Source organism: Larus michahellis, chromosome Z (assembly GCF_964199755.1).
Source record: "Larus michahellis chromosome Z, bLarMic1.1, whole genome shotgun sequence".
NCBI lineage: Eukaryota > Metazoa > Chordata > Aves > Charadriiformes > Laridae > Larus > Larus michahellis.
In genome coordinates, this window is record NC_133930.1 from 2,732,867 (window position 1) to 2,753,100 (window position 20,234).

The 20,234-nt window shown below is 40.9% G+C and overlaps 1 protein-coding gene across 1 annotated transcript; it reads right to left on the reverse strand.

Moving 5' to 3' along the window:
* Positions 1 to 1,705: 1,705 nt before the first annotated feature.
* On the reverse strand, positions 1,706 to 19,333 carry SKA1 (spindle and kinetochore associated complex subunit 1). The gene is made up of 7 exons (XM_074569634.1): positions 19,155 to 19,333; positions 18,163 to 18,267; positions 17,094 to 17,218; positions 16,282 to 16,373; positions 12,528 to 12,665; positions 7,562 to 7,731; positions 1,706 to 2,857 (listed from the first exon to the last, which is right to left on the reverse strand). Exons 2-7 carry the CDS (start codon positions 18,248 to 18,250, stop codon positions 2,709 to 2,711), a joined length of 762 nt encoding a protein of 253 aa, XP_074425735.1. The 5' UTR covers positions 18,251 to 18,267; positions 19,155 to 19,333; the 3' UTR covers positions 1,706 to 2,708.
* Positions 19,334 to 20,234: the final 901 nt, after the last annotated feature.

Sequence of the window (20,234 nt, forward strand, 5' to 3'; positions counted from 1 at the left end):
CTGATATCTAGCGCTGTTGCCAATTGTATGGCGATGAAAGTTAATGGAAGCACTAGCCAGAGAGAGGGATAAGTAAACACACAGCAGAAGATAGTCATCTTTTGAGGCAACTGGTGGAGATGGACATTTTGTCCTCAAAACACTTTGGAAACACCAAAAACTCATTCATGAGAGGAGACAAGAACTTGCTGAGCAACTTGGGACACCAGGGCATGACGATTTTCCAGCTCGTAAGTCAGCATGAACTTTTTTTGAGGAGGAAAGGTGGAAAGGTGCAGTAAGTGACCACAATCCATGGTGAGACTTCCTCGTGAGAAGTAAAAAGAAAGAAAACATAATGTTAGGATAGGGGATTAAAATAATGAGCACATTTGTGAGAATCCGCCCGAGGGAAAATAGTTTAGAAAATTAAAAACTCCATAGTAACGGCCCGAAAGCTGTTAACCGGCATCTAATTAATCACAAACTGCAATGCCCACAACAAAACATTAAAAAGAATTACAGGCAGGACAAAAAGTAAAATATTCATGCAGCAACTGAGTTTACCCAGACCAAAACAAGAAAAAAAAAAAAGTAATAAAAAAGCACCATAGTGATGATACCTGAAGAGAAAAAAAAAAAACAAACCAAAACACACCAAACTTTTGACAGAACTATGAGCTGCAAACTCGCCCAATTTCCACTGCTCTTGTTCTACTCCAGCCTTTAAATCTGCTACTGCAGGTTCTGTGCCTGGTCACAAGGTCCCGCAGAGCTGCTGCAGCTGTGCGTTTCCTGACCCTGGTGCTACACAGGGCTTTCACCACCCAAAGTCCTGCTAATCTAAACAGGGAGGAATCGGGACATTTTGAGAACAGCAACTTTTAAACAATTGTTAAGAAAAGGTCTCTCATCTTTCCCCAATTATAATAATAATAGAAACATCAGCTGCTTGTCTCAAGTTTAATTTGCCCATCAACAAGTTTGGTTTTAAGCCCGCCATAACTGTCCCGCATACTTAGACCTATCCTTACAGCAAAGTGTTCACTTGGACATGGTTCTCTGGGGTGTCCATTTGGGGCTCTTTTGGCTTCTTCCCCACACTTATAAAGTTAAAGCCATATAATCACAAATTAAACTGCAGAGGAAGAGAAGTCAACACACTGTAAATACTGAAATGCCTCCACGTCCGACAGACCAAGCTCCATCGAGGTTCACCTATGCAACGGGATCTCCTCCTGGTGCAGGCTGGAGAGCTGAGGAGTCAGATGGCCAGAGGAGAGCAGAAGAAAACAGAAGTTAGGCTGCTGGACAGTCTGGAGCAAGGCACCTGGAAATGTCAAAAGCAAACACAAAATAAAAGGCAAACCAGTTGCAACTGCTTTATGAGGAGATTTCTTTTTATTAAATAGAAGGTTGGAAGTCCTGAATCTTGAAAGCCTCTTCAGAGTACATGAAGCTGGGCAAAGCAAAAATATCCCAAACCTCTACATTTTATTTAATATAAAATAAGCTTTGCAAAAAAACCAGATGGAGTCAACTGACACCTATGGAAATTGATTTTGCACATCCTCCTATGCTGTGTGTTTGTTTGAACACGAAATATATTCCAATGCAATGCAGAGTAGAGCGCTCATCTCAGATCTCAACATCCCAGAGCGAAAGACCAAAAACAACCCAAAAAACCAACCACCCCTTAAACATAAAAAAAATGAGAATCTAGGATTGTATGGCACTCACCAGGATCTCTTTATTGATAAAGTTCATTCAGGGTCTTTTGCTCATTAAATTGGCATTTTAACACCGACGGGGTACAAGAGGAGGTATTTTAGATTCGTTGTTAGGATAACATCAGATACAGGCTCATGGAAGAAAAAACCATAGCTTTTCTTATCAAAGCAGTTTTGATTACTTACAGAGTTGATACTGATCGCAATAATTCTACTCTGGAACTTACTACACTAACAGGTTCATTGAAAGCAACCTTCTATAATAAAAACTGTGACAATTTTGACCAATATTTTCAATGTGAAAGTCAGCATTTTCACTTAAAAAACCCCACTGCTCTACTGTTTCAGTCTAACAGGTTGGTCTGAGGCAAAAAAAATATTGGCTGCATGATGAAGTATGAAAACCATACGGCTAACAGAACCACCGATCATCAGTCTGGAAATGTTTAAACCGCCTCAGATCTTCCTGTTCAAGCGACGCATGAAACTCCAAAACATACAATTAGGATAAGAAGAAAAAGGATAAGAAACGGAAATCTGGAAATTGGTTTGAGGGATTAAAAAAAAAAAAAAAATCAAATGCTTCCTTTGAGTAGCTACAGAGTCTTAAACACAGTCTCCAACTCATAAACACAAAAGGAACACTGTTAACATGCAGAGAATTTAACTTCCATGTGCTGACCTGAAAATGTGATTAAAACCACCTGTGACCACAGGTGCACCAATTGCATATCTGGTTTGCATTTGTAATTTACCAAAAGACAGTAGTTCCTCTCAAGTTTTCAAAACAAAACTTCAAGGCCATTTGATATTGCCACTTCTAATTTTAGGAGAGATGTCTGAAAAACACTTCTTGGTCCTCTCTACTGCCTTCTAGAAAATAAGAGAGCCGGATAGAAACGTCCACACATAGAATCTCTCTGCAGACAACAACATCTCTCTGCATCTCAAAATAATTCTGCCTTCTGTATCTTGGGCAAGCAGAACATGGAAAGCTTGTTAGCAGATGACGTAACGGACAAGTCTTGAGCCACGAACTTCTCTCACTCTCTGGCAGTGGCGCAGGATATTGAGGATACTATGGAAGCGCTTATCCACTTTCAGTTGAGTGAACTCTTTGATATCGGCTTCCACAATAAAAAATTCACCTGGAAAACAAATAATGACTTTGCTGTAGAAACAGCGATGTTGTAGGATACACTTAACATTTCACAAGTAACAACGCAACCTCTTCTTAACAATTCCATACACTGATGAAAAACAATACAGTCAGCAGTAGGACAGCCTCACATCACCTCGGCAACTTTGTTCTATTTCCTAAATTTGTCACCAAAAAGAAGAATTACTGACCTTCCCATTAAGTTCAACTACCTTGCATTGTCCACAGGTTCCATTCAGCAAGCTCCAGCTGTTGACAGCTGTATCTACTAACATCAAACCATCCACGCTCCTCTATCAGGGTGTAAAGTCTGCAGCAGTCCAAAACACCACCCAGGGCCAGGTATGAGGTGTTCCACAGATGTGCCGAAAGACAGGGACAGTAGAAAGTCAACCAACAGCACACTTTGAAGAGCCTAACAGTAAAATGGTCCTTGAGGCCTTGCCCATAGACATTCTGCTCTTGGTGACATTCAAAGCACTGACATGAGCAAAACCAAAGAGATGCTCAGGAGCTGCTTACAGATCATAGCACAGATTTACAAAGGCAGGCATCACGCCTCAGCATTTCAATCATGGAACACAGCTGAGTAGCAGCGTAATTTGAATCCCAACTAATTGCTTTGCAATGTCTGAAATAAGCTGTGGCCTGATGATGGCTGCCCAGGGCAGGGAGTTGGAAATAGATGATCTTTAAGGTCCCTTATGACTTAAACCATTCTATGATTCTATGTTCTCTCAGCAGGCACTCAAGCTCTAGAATTGGCTGTTTGCAAATAAAAGGAAGGAGCACTGCATACATCAGTCCACCATTCCCTTGACTGCCATCAGATCTGGAAAAAGAATAATTCTTCGTTAATTAAGAAAATGCAAGAAAAAGACTAACCACTTGGAACAGCACCCTCCCTCTGTCTCTCAAAGAAAATGGCATAGGAAGATCCTGCATCAGAGCTGGCAGCTCATCCCTTCTTGCAGTTGATTAACTACTTCTAAAAGGAAATTCTCATTATCAAGTTCTTGGAAGAAACCAGGGCCTTGACTGGAGTTAAAGCATTTAAAATGCCTGTAACAGAAGCCCAAGAGAAAGTCCCCACAAACAGGGAGACACAAGAAAGGAAGGAGTTATTCTAAGCGCTCCATAGCTATATTCACCAGCTGTTATTTCATATTCAGTCTTTACACACTGCTCAGATAGGACATAATTACAGATCTAGTAAAATGACTGCATGTTTAATACTTCCTGTAACACGGCATAAGGTTTTAACCACGCATCTTCACAAAAACTCCAAGAATGAAAAGCAATCTGAAACCAGGAACGTGCTAATTAAGGTGTAGGAAAGAAATAACCAATTATCTTTAAGGAGAGTATATTCTTCTGTCGTATCATGCCTCCAAGTCTTATGAGAAAGAAGTCACAAGGCTCGGGGTATTCTAGCCTGGAAAAAGAGGATAGCATTATCCCTCCTCCTTTTACCCTTAAAGTAAGGTAAAGGCAGCATCACCTTAAATAAGATGGAGCATCTCCTCTTTCTATTAAATTATTGGAGAGCCCCTCCAGTTTAACCAAGGAGAACGTAGCTGATGCTAGTTGGAACGCTGAAGATGCCAGGAAAGCTTTTATTTATTCATTAAACAAATACAACATAGCTTTACACAAGCAAATCTATGTTTTCCTGTAAACATTTCATCTTTAAATTTCGTCTTCTGCATGATCCAACAGGACACGCACTCCACTCTGCAGGAGCACCCAAGGATATGATGGCCACTAGAACTGAGGTCCCAGACTGCTGTTTACAAGCATAGTGTTCCCCAAAATACTGCTCAGCCAGAGCTGAAGAACAACAGACTGTTTTCTCACGGACTGGACCATTTTGAGAGTTGGCGACACAGATCTCTAATAGGAAGTAGAATCTTCCAGAGACAATAACTGTCAAAAGCTGGAGGTCTTCCCCCAAACGGGAGCTATACGGGAATTTCAGAGACTTTGCAACAATGCCAAATTTGCATACAGATGAGAAGTGGAAAGTTTGTTTACTAGGAGAAGAAAAAACCTGCATAACTGCTTAAAATATAACTACAGATGGATAGAGACCACTTGTAATTTCCAGTAACAGGGCAATATCCCTAAATGGTGTTGAGAACCCAGGGATAATCTGCATACCGGTTTCGCAGCCTGTTATATCTGGAGGAGCATTGGAATGTCTTGAATCTGTGCAGAATACGATTTCTTCTTACATTTGCCCAGAATTCAGGGCAGCAACGTTTAGCCTAGCAGGATACCGTTTACGAAGAAACCAGAGCTGGCTAAAGAGCGGTGGTTTGGTTGGAAACAGTAACTCCATGTACTAAATAACTGGCTGAACTAACAGAACCACCTCACTGGCTGGCAGGTTACCCTGATAAACCAGGCAGTGTCTTTTCTCATCTTGAAACCCGAGGAAGAGGTCAGCTGGCAATCAGCCCAGCCTTCAGAAACTGTGGGAATCCTAAGCAGAGAGACACTCGCAGCAGAAATCTGAGCAAACAAATCAATGCACGCACAACCTCATCCTGAAAAATGCAATGGATAAAGACATTTAATCATTTTGCGCAGGCCAGATAAGAACCTTCTGACAGCCTGCCAGACCTTTTCTCTAGAATTTCTAGATGATTAGTCACAACAAACACACACAAAACAAAACAAAACCTCTCTCTCACACACACTCAGATGCTGAATGTTCTAGTTTCCTAACTGAACTTTCCAACCTAAACAAGAAAATAAAGACTCTCTCTCAGGTACTTGAAGAAATTAAAAGCCTCGATTTTTCAGACTTAAAAAAAAAAAAATACTTTCTGGCAGAAAATTATCTCTGACTAGTTGCAGCTTTCTCAAGTTGCTACTTCACTGCGACTAAGGCTGCCGCAGATCGCGGTGCAGACTAAGCAGCATTCCAGGCCTAAGTGCCTCTTTCTCCTCTATAGCCATGGGCTCAAACTCCTTACCATCATCCTGAGGACAGTAACAGTTAAAGCAAATGATACTGTAAATTAAAAATGATGAAGCAAGTATTTTAAGAAATCCCAAATTAATATGAGCCCTTGCTAGACTGAAGCAAAACTTGTCTAGAAAAAAACAAACTATCCGAGCCCAAATCAGAAGCCAGTCTAGCTGCATGCCTTTAGCATGCTTTTATTAAGTCCTTTACAACACTGACTTTCCTATTACATGTTTGTCCTCTAAGTCTCAAAATAAAAAAAACTGCCAGGCATGTCCATCATATCAGGATTCCTTCCCCACAGAAGAGACACATTTAGAATCTAGAAGTTAATGATGTTATCACCATACCATGAATATTGAGAGTCTTGATCAGCAGCAAACCCAAAGGAAGGAAGAAAAAGTTGTAGTTTGTCATAAGGCGACTCCTGAGTACCCAGGGAATGCTTAGGGCAGAAAGTTCTTACTTTCTGTCCAGGGCAAAAATTCAGATGCGGGTACCAAGGTACTGTCAGAAAAAGAGCTCTCTTTCTGTGAGATAGAGGAGTTTGCTCCACGGTTTATGCTGGAACTTGGAAACACCAGGGCATTCTAAGGACATTGCCAAGCTCGATACGTGCAGTACACCCCTCCAGGAATAATTACATAGCTGTTCTCAAAAGGAAAGGAATGTCAAAAAAGGAGATTTTAATATTAGAGATTTGCTGTGCCACATATCTTCGGAGAAAATAACCTGTAAGTACAGCTTGCTTTTAAATTGAGAAAAAGACATTTTGGTGCATTTTCGCTCCCTCTGTGCTTTTAAGACGAGAAAACTTCTTAAGATTATCAGACAGCCCTGTCTCTTCCACAAAGCCAGTGTGGCATAACTGATTACCCAGATCTCCCAACTTCAAAACAAATTTTTAATAGTTCATGTCCCTTCTAGCTTAAAAAACTGAAAACACAGTTTATCCAGTTCGGTTATCAAACCAGGAGTTTCCAAAACTTGCCGTGAATCCAAATTAAATCTTTGTGTGCTCTTAAAAGTTTTTTTGCTACAACATGCCATGTTAAGTGACATGTTTTCAGTGCAAACATATAAAAAGTAACCAAATGAGTTATGGGAAAACTCTTAAGTCAAAACAATAACCCTTGTTCCTAAACTATAGGGCTTTACCCAGAAGAGGTGATCGGGTTTTATACTGACTACCCAGTTCTGTATAGTAATAAGACATTTATATTCCTTATGGCCTAGAACATTATCTGGAAATTAATCTTATTTCTGTTCTCCTCCCCTTATATCAAAGGAGAACCAGAATTTCCATTGCTCCAGACTGTCAAAGCGTTGTTCACCCCACCTCGTACTGGACAGGAATTCTTCAGGGCCAAATCTGATTTAGGCTTGGCACCACATGCTGGCGCGGGAGGGAAAGCCCTGCTAAATCTAGATATATTTTTTCTGCCCTGTTCTCTGTCTGAGAATAAGCAGTAGTGGGTTTTCTGAAGTTTTTCATGACTGATGGTTTTAAACTCTCCCACAGGTTAAATCATTCCACCAGAGTGCCTGGATGGACCATTTTCTGAGAATAAGATGCTCCAAGTTACGCTATAACATGAAAAGCACCTGCAGTCATTAGTCGTTCAATATTTTGTCCAGTATTTTTATACTTGTGCTGCAATATCCAAATGCCATGAGTTTGGTACTAGCAAATGTAGAAAAAAACCAAAAAACAAATACCTTTTGTATCCTTAGTTTCTTCTTCCAGGTACCTGTGGTAGAGATTTCTGACTGCTGCATTCATAGATTTCAAAGGCTGATGCAGGATCTTGTACTTGCTCACCACAGCCTTGTTAATTTCTTGAACAACTGCATTAATCTGATCATATGTTAAACGGCCTTTCATATACCTACAAATAAAAATAAAAATCAGTAACCAGAAAGTCACAAACAAAGTTCCGTGTTTATTTTTCTCTTTCATCAGCCTTAATTGAACATGTTATTCCTAGTTAGAAGCAGTTTCTTCTGCTTTGTGTTAATGAATAAACGCAGTAGTTGATTTTGTTCATTTCCTCGACTGTTTAATAATGTTGAAAAGCCAGAAAGATGAAACATCAGAAAGCTAAATTAAGAAGTAAAAACTAGCAAGTGCTTAAGCTAAGAAGCTTTTCAAAACTGAGTAAAGGTTGCTTTCATAGCATACCATTTAACTACAAACGCAAAAAATCAAGCAACTTTGCAGAAAACATAACACGAGCCAAAACTGAAATCAAATGTTTCTGCCTGAGTGCAATTTAGATTTATATTATAATCATGAATAATCTGTGTTTGATCTTACAGCCATTCCTTTGGGTTTTTTTGAAGAAATACTAGTTTTGTGTTATTTTCTGTATTTTATTGTGCAGCCTACCGAGCTATACAGACACGGTTATGCACTACCAACATCTGCTTCTGAACTTTCAGAGCATTTCATGAAACTAGTACTGAAATAATAAGATCTGTTGATAACAGCCTGGAGGTACAGGAAGCATGGAAAATAAAAACAAAGTGATGTGGAAATATTAGAACACTGGAATATTTACAAGTAAGGCTATTCAGCATTTATGGATGTAAAGGCACACATTCAAGGAAAAGGAAACATGCTACAAACTGAGAAGCCATTATATAAAAATGAAATTTGAAGTTCATATGACAAGCATTAATTTAAATACAAAACAAAACCCCAGAAAACACTGCAGGAAAAGCCAGGGCAACCTTGCAACTTGAATTAACCCATGATCCCCATTCAGTCGCTACAACAAACCAAACCCGGCTCTTTGCGTTTCATTCAGTATCACTTTGGAGATGTGTGGAAATGAGAAAAGTGTTACAACTCATTTTAAGAATGAATGGGGTTCTTTAGGTCAGGACATCAGGAAGCTAAAAGCTGTAGGACAATAAGACTGAAAAGATCGATGAACAGGAAATTCTTCCCTCATTTTAATCTGAATGAAAAACCTCAATCTTTGGAAAGCATACAAAGAATTTAAAGCACAAGCAGCTAATCAATTACAAATTCAATATTCCAAACCAGAACGTGGGCAGGCATTCTACAATTGCCAACTAAAAATAAGTGCTTGCTGTAGATTTTAATAATAGCCAGTCCCTGCCAGGGAGACAGGTCTGCATGGGGTGTGTAAAAACTCCTGAAATCAAAGCAATTGCTCTAATTTCAGACTGAACTGCTACTAAGTTATTTGTAGCCAGTTTTCAACTTCATTGATATTTTGATTAATCCAGATTCAAAGCTGGAGGTGCAGCCTTTTTTATAAAAACACGCTACTTGGCACACATAACATCTTTTCAAATAAAAGCAGCACTACCACCCCTGAAATGCAGTCGTACTCGGTGAGTAACACAGCCTATAACCGCAGAAGGGCTTTGTCTATACATTAACTGCTCTTTATTGCTCCACCTGCATCCCTTAGCGTGTTTATAAAGTCACAGGGGAATGCGCAGAGCTATGAAGATTAAGGCCAGAGGTACAAGATACCTATATTTAAGTTCCTATGCTCCCACTATCAATAGAGATACAGTGGATACACTTAATAAAAGCAAGTGACCACCTCAGCTCATCCCGATGCAGAAACAGAGAAGCAGGATTCAGTTGCTGAAACCACAGAACCGAGCGGTTTTTGAGCGGCCCTCAGGCATCCAAGATGCTCCCAGGGGGCTAGCAGATGTGCGGGAGGGTTACAGAAAATTCAGGAACTGAAGATCTGGCAGTACAGGCTAAAGCATCTCCAGTGGCACCAGACAGTTCTGCATTACAGCTGAGCAGCCAAGATGTTTTCAGGTTTCACTGACTGTACTGACTAGACATTCAACAAGAACGGTGGCACTCAGGGAGAGTGGGGACACCTGTGTCACAGACGCCTTAAGCTGAAACTGCAGTCTATCAAAAGCAACTGGAATTTTTCTTCTGTGCGTAACTGTAAGGATCATAAAAACTCCAGCTGTTCCACAGTCTTCTCATGTTTCTATCCAGCCATGGCTTGCAAGCCCATAAATACTGACATTTATTTCAGTCCATATATACGCTAATATAAAAATACAAAGTCAAGGGTTCCAAATTCATCCATTTAATTTAGATTTTAAATAACTTTAAGATCTGCTTCACTACACCAAAAGGAAAAACATTCAGAACTCTTTAAAAAAAAAAAAATAAAAAATTGAGAGACCCAATTTCTTTTTTTGATCCACAGAAGCCCTTTTCAGAACGTTTTTTCCATAGGTACAAAAACCAAAGCACAGTGCTATGTTCTTCAAAGAAAACAGCAACATCAATATATCACATATATGCCACTGGAAAAGAGATAAATCTCCTAATAGTCAACCCTGCTCCCTCAAAATGCTTAGGCTACAAGAAACATATTCCCCCAACTTACCATCTTCTGAGACTTCTGAGTTATAACGAATGTGCAGATTCTAAAAATACCTTAAGCGGTAAGAATTTTAGAGACAGAATAAAGCAAGCATTTTCCTTTGCCTTGAATTCAAAGTTAACCGAGACATTTACTGCGCCACTTCCTTTTACCTCCTCCAAAAAGTGTCTTTCTGCAGCAGATTCGAAGGCTAAGATAATTTGCAGGTTTCTCACTGTGCGAGAATATTCTATTTGATCAAGGTGCTCCATATCTGCACCTTAACACAGCACGTAGCTTTCTTAAATACCTGCTGCAGAGCTCTAAAAATAGGAAGTGACTGAAGACTGTGTATCCCTTTTAGTGCCCTAATGATGTTCGGGATAGATTCTCCTTAGCTTTCAGCACAAAGGGGGTAAAAACCACAGACATTTTTTTCCTGTTAAACTCTACCAAAGCTGTGGAAGGAAGGGAGAGAGGACTGAGACTCTCGGCAGATGCGAACCCTGTGATACCCAGCTGGTATGGGAATTACAGACATATGTGATGCATACGCACAATTGTGCTTTATTAAGTCCCTCAGATGGGCTTAGCACAGGCAGAGCCCTGTGCTAGCACAGCCACGCGGCTCAAGGACCAGAGCTGCATAAAAACACACTAATCCCTTATTACTATCGCCAGCAGGTATAAAGAGATCCCACATCAAAACCAGCGCTGACCTGCAGGACTGGGATATGAAACTAATTCTCATTCTTCTAGGAGAACATGGTAGATGTGAGAAAATTTGGGCCACAAACATTTGCTGCTCAGATTTGATTAAATAGCAAGTGGAATTGCAATCTTAGCTGACTTCCCCAATCTGGTATTACAATACCGCCAGGCAACAGGAAAAAATATTGGTAGATTAATAGATCTGTTTAAATTCATGTAAATCTCCCTCCAAAGAACAAACATGCTTTCCCCATCTGAATAAAAATATTTCTATAGTCTCATAAGCACAGTTTAAGATGCAACCTTCCTATGAACCAGCGATGAATATAAGAGTATTCAGCTGGTCTCTGTCCCCATTCTCCCCCCTGCAAACAGCAGTGGAAAACCTTCTGCTTTCAAGGATAATGAAACAACTTCCAGAGGTTATCAGGGAAAAAATCACTACTTTAACTGAAGGTTAAAATAACATTTGGCTCAAATGGTCTATGTCTACTTCTCTTGCCTTAGCAGATATAAAGACCAAAAATTCCCATGTTCCAGCTTTTACCTTTCCAAAATTTTATCAGGAGAGAAGTACCTAAGGGAGCAAATCCACCAAATACTAGAGGTGATCTGCAGAATAAAGATACCAGGTGCATGCACTTTTAAGAAGTAACCAAGAGAGTCCTTTATTATTAGCTCAACATTCAGGCTCCTTCATTTTTTTGGATGGAGCAATTTGGTGGGAAGAAATGGATGCTGCTCACATGGAAATTTTGAAAGCTATAGGAAAGACGATTTGAAAGCCCCAAGTAAAAATAAAACAAAAATAAAATTCCTATTGAAACAACTGTTGTCAGGGAACACACTGAATCTAGAGTCGAGATAACAATTTAGCATTAGGCATCAACAGAATTTTCTCATTTTTGCAGAAATATTTGTCATTGTCCCCAAGATGTCATTTAAGAAAAGTTATTCCTACCTGACAGACTTCAGACAAGAATACGTATTAATCAGGTCCTGGTGGCAGGGAAAAAAACCCCACAGCTTTCTATTCCAGAAATTTGGGATATTTCAGTGGGAGGTGTTTTTGCTTTTCACAAGTTTCTTTTCCCATCTCAAACCAAATTGATAAGTCAAGACTTGAAGTTTTCAGAAACCAATAGTTGGGTCAAATAAAACCAGCATTTAAAATTATTTTTCTTTTTAAGTGCAATAATTCCTCTCATCTTATGAGATGATGGCTTTTTTTTTTCTTTTTAAACGTCAGTTCTCAAAAGAAGAAGAGAAACCATCTATTAACTAATATATTTTTGTTCATACAATTAAAGCAGTTTTTGAGATAAGAGGTTTGGGTTTTAACTGATTAGTTCTGATCTTCCCAACATATACATAAAAAAAGAACCTAATTAGCTCTATTAATTTAATTTTCAGGTTTGCCGGCATTGCATACAAACTATTTGGAGCTATCATCATGATGTTTCATCCTGTGGAACGTTTAAAATTTCAAACCATCTCTGTCAGTCTCAGTTCTGCAAGAGCTCACTTTCACAAACCTACGTTTGCCACCCAAATTGGCATGACAAGGTCTAAGAAAAGCCGTGCTTACTTACGCAGGAACACCTTCAAATTCTTCTGCGGTTATTAAGGGTGCTTCTTTAATAAGTCTTGGCTCTTTTGTAGGTTTCTTTGCACGTTCGGGTTCTACAACTTTTGTTTGCTCTTCACATTTCACAGTTAGGCCAGTGATGCTGTAAAATGAATGAATATTAAGTGTATAAATAGCAGATAAGTAGTAAAGAGAATACCATTACATTATTAAGTCTGCTTACTCACAGACCTAAGATCCAACCCATCCGTTAGGCTGGATGAACACAATTCACCATCTTGCCTGAAAGAAAAATAAATAAAGCAAACCTACTCCATTTCAAATTGCATACTTCAGCTGACTTCATTATAGCTCTTCATTTCTCCGCTAGAGAGGCTGCTAGCAGGTGAATTGGAAGCAGTCCAAATGCAGCTCACAGAGCAGTTAAGAATTCAATGTACCATTACATTTCACAGAACATGAGGCCTTGCTTTTTATCTGATGAACCAGAGCACAGAGCTGCAGCCTAACACGCAGATTTGAAATACTTCACAGCTCTTTGAAATAAGTTCAAATCTTGGGAAGCCTGACTCATCCATTAATCTTTTGAAGCAAAGAAATTCAACACCATCCAGCAGGCTGGGATTTTTTTTATTTTTTTTTTTTTTTTTAGGCAAGATCCCAAAAGCTGAGGAATTTCCTGCTTTGAGTGATTATTAAAGAATTATTTTTATAAATTCACCCTTAGTCCAAACCCTCAGCTTAGAGCCTCAAACACCAAGTTATTTGCCAGCCACCCACCTAGCTGTTCTCCTACTCATCAGTATGAGGATGGCAAAGAGGACACATTTGGCCAAATTCACTGTCATCTGAGTACAAGGACATTATTGGGCTGAGATGAACAAGGGAAATAACTAAAGCCATACCAAGCTGACCTGTCACAAAGAACTGATCCTCTACTTTGATCTAACCTTCCCACAAGAAGAGATCCTTGTTTGATGTGGGACCCTACAGTCAGCGAACAGCACAGCATGCCTCTGTTGACCCGAAGGCTGGGATTTGATGTGTCACTTGATGTGACACCCCCAAACCCACTGTCCCACTTCCCAGGGAAGACAACTACAGTAGGGAGGACAGCTAGTGCCACCTGCTGGGCTCCCAAACCGTCTGGTCCCTGACACAGTGACACAGTGAGAGGGGAAGCTCTGCTCTGTGCCATGTCACAATGCAGAGCCCTTGGACACCGACAGTTAAACTAATTCAGATGTAAACATCTGAAAAACAAGGTGAGGTCCTACACAACGTGAATCCTGGCACCCTGGGGCTAACACTAGGGGCAGGGAATGTCAGCAAGGAAGAGGGAAAGGAAAGGGTGGGGATTTTTGGTGGTGTTGGAGGTGGGTTTGGAATAGAAGGATAAACACAAGGACTGAGGGAAGTGAGAATTCACATTTGAAAACTTCACTCCTCCTGTACATCTCCTGCCATCCTCCTCACTGCAAAAAAACTCTTATCTTTTCTAGATCATTCCCCACCCGCAGGTACTTCTGCTTTGTGTTCCTACCCGCTACCTTGCCTGTTCATGCTGCAGTGAGGTGGTACACGTACAGCTCGCTGCTGACCTGCACCACAAAGAGAAAGAACAGATGCTTGTATTCAAAATCTCACTTTGGTGTACCAAGAAACTGCTCTCTCAATAAACACCTGGAATACAAAGGGCTTAAGATACACTGAACTTGCTTTTTATTTCAGCGAGATTCCTCCAGTAAATAAGAACATCAAAATCAAGAACACGGGAGAGAAGCAATACCTAAAGCCATGAATTGTTCAATTTGTCTGTGTGTCATTTTCATTCTTTCTGAGCTTTTCCGTCTCACCAGTGTTCGAGCACTCGGTCTGCCTTCTGCATTACTTATCTCATGATACTCACTCAACAGACAATTAGTACTCAGCTCCCCAAACATTTTGGGATGTAGAGGAACAGAAGCGGAGATCAATGGAGGAAGGCTGGGGGAAGAGGACTGAAGACCTATTTACGGTGATAGAGATGGATTCTGACCAATTACAGTCTGTTCTGTCTTGCACTTGCTTGACCCTCCACCACACAACACAGTGAACATCAAGAAGCGACAACATGGGGACAAAGGAGAAAGGGTGTTCTGACAAATGGCATTAACATATAATGTATTATTTCCCAGGAAAAACCAACGGCACAAACTGACACTGACAGAATACCAATTATAAACTGGCAGAGCGTGATCTGTAGAAAATCCTTAGAAAAACTTGCTTATTTTTTACACGTGTTGTTCTCTCTAGAAAGGGAAGGAGCAGCTAAAGCCAAATCACAATTAACTTCTTGATCAAAAGGAGGACAAGACTGGAAGGGAAACCAACATCCTAAAGAATCTTTTTGATATCAGAGGTGACACAATTGCTAAACAAGCCTCATTTGCATCTAAACAATTCCCAGTAGCTAACGTAAGCTTAAGACAAAGGTTTTTCCTAAACTAAGAAAATAAGTTACAAAAGGAAGGCAGAACCCCAGCGATAATTTCTGAAGAATCTCCATTCTTTCACATACACAAAAATTTCTGCAACATCGAAATTGAAAAGGAACAAGAAATCTCTAGATACATTTTAGGAGGCTGTTTCTTAAACTAAGGGTTCACATCTGAACAGTAGCATTCAGAAAGAAAGATCTTCTGCACAAGTCATCTCTCTACCAGCTAAGACTAGTCCAACTTTCAATACAAGCAGTACCCACACAGATGAGAATATTGCTATGCACGATCTAAAATTACAGTTCATTTTTCTCTTCTGTAACCCTGTTTCCACATCCTTAACATTTTATTTTGCTGGAATACGCCTGTAATGTTTTCAGCCTGGGGCTTGTCTGGTATTAGGAGCGAGACCAGGTAAAGCTGATAAGATTCAGGGCACATATTGGAAGCACTGAATTCAAATAGACTGATGCATTGCCTTCAGACAAGCTACAAGGGTGGAAACAAGGGCTGGGATCTCCAGACTCTAGAGGAGACCCCCACCCGGCACACAATAACATAAAAAGCAACTCCAACAGGCCAGAGAAAGAGCTGACCACTCTGAGAAACCTAGTCAGAGTTATAATGTCTGTGAAACCTTCTGAATAATAGCTATCATTTCACATACTTGTGTCTTATTCTCTTACTTGAGCTACTTTATTCTGAACAGCTTCTCAGGACTGCCCTCTCAAAGGCCGGTGGATGTCACTGATAGCTAAAATAAATGCCAGGCTGCCGCAGGGAAAGAAGAATAAAAATACCACCACCATAATTCAAATCCCCACTGAAAGATGACCGAGTTAAAGGATTTTTATTTTTTTTTTTTAGTTATATTTGAAAGGGCAGTGTTGAACTTCAGTTCTAGTGACCCAGCATTTGGCTCACTAACCCACCCCTTCAACCCCTAGGCGCTGCAACTATTAGATCAATGTGTTTGCAATTCTAAAGCCAGGGATGCTCAGATTTATCAAAGAACTAGCATTCTACTTTAATGTCACATCTGCCACTGGAAGCTTCTATCTGAACAACTTGGGATTTTACAGGTTTTACCTGAGGGATTTGTTCGGGTGCTAGTACAAGTCTAGTAGTGAACAGTCAAGAGCAAACTCCAGAATCAATTCATGTAACAACCTTTGTGCCCAAAAGTTCACAGTTAATATACAGTAAAAAGAGTAGAGCTGTACAGTGCTGGACACTGCGAGGAGCAGCCCCACACCCCCATACTCATGTACCACGTACCAGCTCTGAGTTGGTTTAGGCAGATGGGGAGGAATGTTTTCACGGAGGTGCTGTGCTTCATTTTGATCTCTCTCAGCAGACTTCTGGAGCTCCTGAAATTAACATTAGACTTCATCAGAAATCTGAAACTTAATGCCGAGCAAGCAAAATTAGTTTGCTCTTAGGGCAATGTTAAAATAATTTTTTAACTTAAGAAGTGCTGTTTGGTCTCTCCCCATCATCTTACCTCTTTACCCCCTCATTTCCCCAAGAGCAACTAGCAAAGCTCAGGAAAACAAAGCTGAGAGTGAGAATATAACCTTGTCTGTCTTTGCCCTTAAAGTGTCAGAGAAATTTGAGCAGGCAGGAAGTAAATTTGTAACAATATACCCTAGCAGGTCTCCCAGCTGGTGATGAAGAGATACTACAGGAAACTCATCTACATTCCCCAAACAACACTTTCACAAAAGACTTGATACATGAAGGCACTGCAAACACAGACTAAAACAAGAAATAAATATTCTAATTAAATTGTTTTCATAGCTATTGCGAGGATGTAAAAATAGAACTGCTCTTTAGATCACAGTATCTATTATGATAAAGACATGCTTTCAATATATAAACCCTGAAAAATACTTTTTTAATGTTCACTATGCTGGAGAGACGCTTACTAAACCATCAGAAAGCCTATTCCGAGTCCCAGTTTAACTTTGTAAGCACATGCATCCAAACATGTCACTTCGAATCTAGAAAAGAACAACTATGCAATTATCAAAGATTCCTTTGAATCTTTCAGTATTTTATGAACAGGGGGGGGGGAAAAAAAAGATTACTTTTAGCAAATTCTTCAGTTTTTCTTGCTGTTGAACTTCTGCTTCCATTTTATTCAGGAGATCATGCAAGAGAACCATCTCCTGTCCTATTTTACAGAGCATAGATTTGAGAGATGGTTCTTGACCTGTCGAAGAGAGAACGTTAGGCCAAAAAGCCTCCAACACAAAACCAAAATCTAATTTCCCTCCCCTCCACGAGGAGCGATTATCTGCTAACTCTATGGTCCCCAGCCACCACATCTTCCCAGGAGAAGCAGCAACATTTGCTGGTCAAACAGTCAATCTCCTACTCCACAGAGCCAACAGAATTCAAAGCTACTGAGGGAATAAAGGTCCCTCTCCACCAGGAGGTTGGAAGGTGCTAAGCTGTACCCACTACCACGGCAGGTTGCACATAGAGGACACAGCTTTTAAATGCAGCCTGGCTTTCACAACTCAGCACCCTGTTCTACTTCACGATCTCCCTCTGTTTAGGGTTATAGTTCTTCTTCAAACAGGAGGTGAGCCTAGATGACCAGATGACCCTCCCAACCAACATTTCTATGATCCTGGGTAACCTCTATTTGTGCCTAGCAAAGGGCAACAGATTAATCTAAAACATTCAGATCAAATTCAGTGCCTCAGTTTAAATAAGTTTGTAAGCATGCAGTGGGTAACACCACAGCCAGGCACTCCTGGAGCACTAGGACAAGACACCCGTATAAAACTCCCATCTATGCCTTCGCACATTTTTTTTAATTAGGGTTAACATATTCACCAAGATATTTTTTCTTCTCCCATCTGGGTCTTTCCCCACCAAATGTATAGAATATAGGGTGCATTAACCCCACAGACTCCAAGTCCCTCAGAGGGGCATACTCTCACTTAGCTCACGTTCTCTGCTTGGCATCCGGATCCCTGATAACACTCCCATTTTTGCCACCCTTGCTCACAGTCTCGGTTATTTGTTAAATTTTTGTTCTCTATATGTTACTTGATTTCCACTTTCTGTTCCGTTCCTTGTCTAATTAGAGCATTCCCATTTTCTGCAAGCAGGTGCAAGCCGAAACCTGCTCTCAATTTCTTTTACCTATGTTTCTTAATTGAAGAGTCTTTTTAATAGTTGAAATCTTCATGTTGATGTGAAAGCATAAATCTTCCAGGTCTGAGGACGCCATATTCCTCTATTATCATACTGAGGGGAAATAAAAAAAGAATGCAGTAATTTAAGAATGACCTAAGTTGCAAACACTAAGCACACAAGCAGCGTTTTAAAAAGGACCCCGATCTGTTAAAGAAGCAAAGAGAACTTAAATGAAGCAGTAAAGTTATTACCTTCTATTTTACTAAACTGGAAACAGAAGAGGAAGCACAAAATTACTGACACTAGACAAAATAAAGCAGTTTCCCCGAATTCTGGAGATAAGTGCAACGTAATATCAGTGCAACGATTCGTCATGAAACTGGGTAAGTATTACATTAAGGTGTTCACTACTAAAGGAGTTGGAAGTATACTGCAATAAACAAGAAGTATCTGGTTTATATAAAGCAGTGCTATAAGGTGCTCTCAGGGAGATTACGTCAGGTGATCAACATTTAAAGAGGTGGGTTTGGGTTTGTTTGGGTTTTTCAAGTAATTAAACAAAAGAAAACGCACACTCTCTTGCTAGCAGCGTACGGAGGCACAAAAAGTAGCATTATATACCAGTTACTCTTGTGCAAGTATACCTATTAACTCTATTAGAGAAAATAATTGATGAAAAAGCGTTGCTGAAATGCGTCTTCCCCCGCCACAGCGTAACAAACCTCCATTTAACACTAACGCCCGGCCGCCCTTGTGCCTGCAGCGCTCACACAGCTCCCTCTGGCGGCTCCCTCGCACCCGAAAACCAAGCTTTTCTCTTAAAAATACTATGAACCCGCAGGCTTGCTAAATCAGTCAGTAGAGACGACGTGCCCGTTTCCACACACCTTCCGCACCTCAGGAGAAACCGTTACGACCCGCCGCAACCCCCGCCCTCCATTTTGCCTCACGCCCTGCCCCGACACCCGCCTTCCCTCCCCCAACCGTCCCGCTCTCACCGCGGCGGCGGCCGCAGACGGTTCCCCTCGGGGCGGTGAGGAGGAAAGCGGCGGGGGGGAGGTCTCCGGACACGAGAAGGGATCACCGGGGAAAGTGGCGAATGTACCCACCGTCCCTGGGCGGCAGCACCCGTTCGAACCCGCCGCCCTTTGCCGGGAGGCGGCGCCGCGCATGCGCCGGAGGCGGCGCGCGGGGAAGGCGGGAAGCGCTGAGGGGGCGGGCCCGGCTCCCTCAGGAACCGGGGCTTCTCCCGACCGAAAAACAGCCCCGCAGCCGTCGTTAATTGCTTACATACATTAAGTTTATCGCGGCATCCAACGGAAGACAAAGCCCTCGGTACAAAGTAAATCACTTTTCAACATATACATACTCCTCCTGTAAGAAAGGCAGGTATTGTTTTTGCACGGGAGAAAAGCCGTTTTCCATCAGAGGTGATGCGATAAGGGAATGACTAGACAAAGAGGCCCCAGCCATGGCTTGTATAACGGCTCATATCGCACAGACAAAAGGACAAACTGGTTCACACCAGATTAGTGGTTAGAAGGGTTGTCAATAGACATGAGAACCTGCGTTGTAACCCTTTAATAATTACTGTAACAGGAGCTGATTGGTTAGTGAACCAAATTTACAGATTAAGAGCGGATGTTAGTGGACGAGCCCCTGTGGGTGGATTCAAGATGGTAGTGTGGAAGCAAAAACAAAACTATAGTAAGGAAGGAGGTGGGACCACTGATCTTCCTGCAGTGGAAAAATGGAGGCCACGCAATGACCCAAAGGTAGTAACAAGCAAAGAAGTTGAGGATTTGAAGCAAACTTTTGAAATAGAAACAGGTTACGGGGACACAAATGCCTGGGTAGAATGGGTTAAGTATATGGTATGAAGTTTGAACCAGAATAACTGCTATGCTTGTGCCTCAGGAAGACCCACAGCACAAATTGTCCCCTTCCCATTAGGATGGAGTAAAGACTCACCAGGGATGTATTTTACCTTTAATTAGGGCTAACAACATTGAGCAATTTTACCAAAAAGGGAAAGAAATAAACGTTTAAGTCAGATAAGCCCAGGTGGAGCATAAAGA

Coding starts and splice junctions, on each gene's coding strand:
- SKA1 (XM_074569634.1), bottom strand. CDS start 18,250: ATGGCGTCCTCAGACCTGGAAGATTTATGCTTTCACATCAACATGAAG. Junction 16,374..17,093: donor AACTGAAGAATTTGCTAAAA/GTAATCTTTTTT, acceptor TGTTAATTTCAG/GAGCTCCAGAAGTCTGCTGA. Junction 12,666..16,281: donor CCTAAACCAACTCAGAGCTG/GTACGTGGTACA, acceptor TTCATTTTACAG/CATCACTGGCCTAACTGTGA.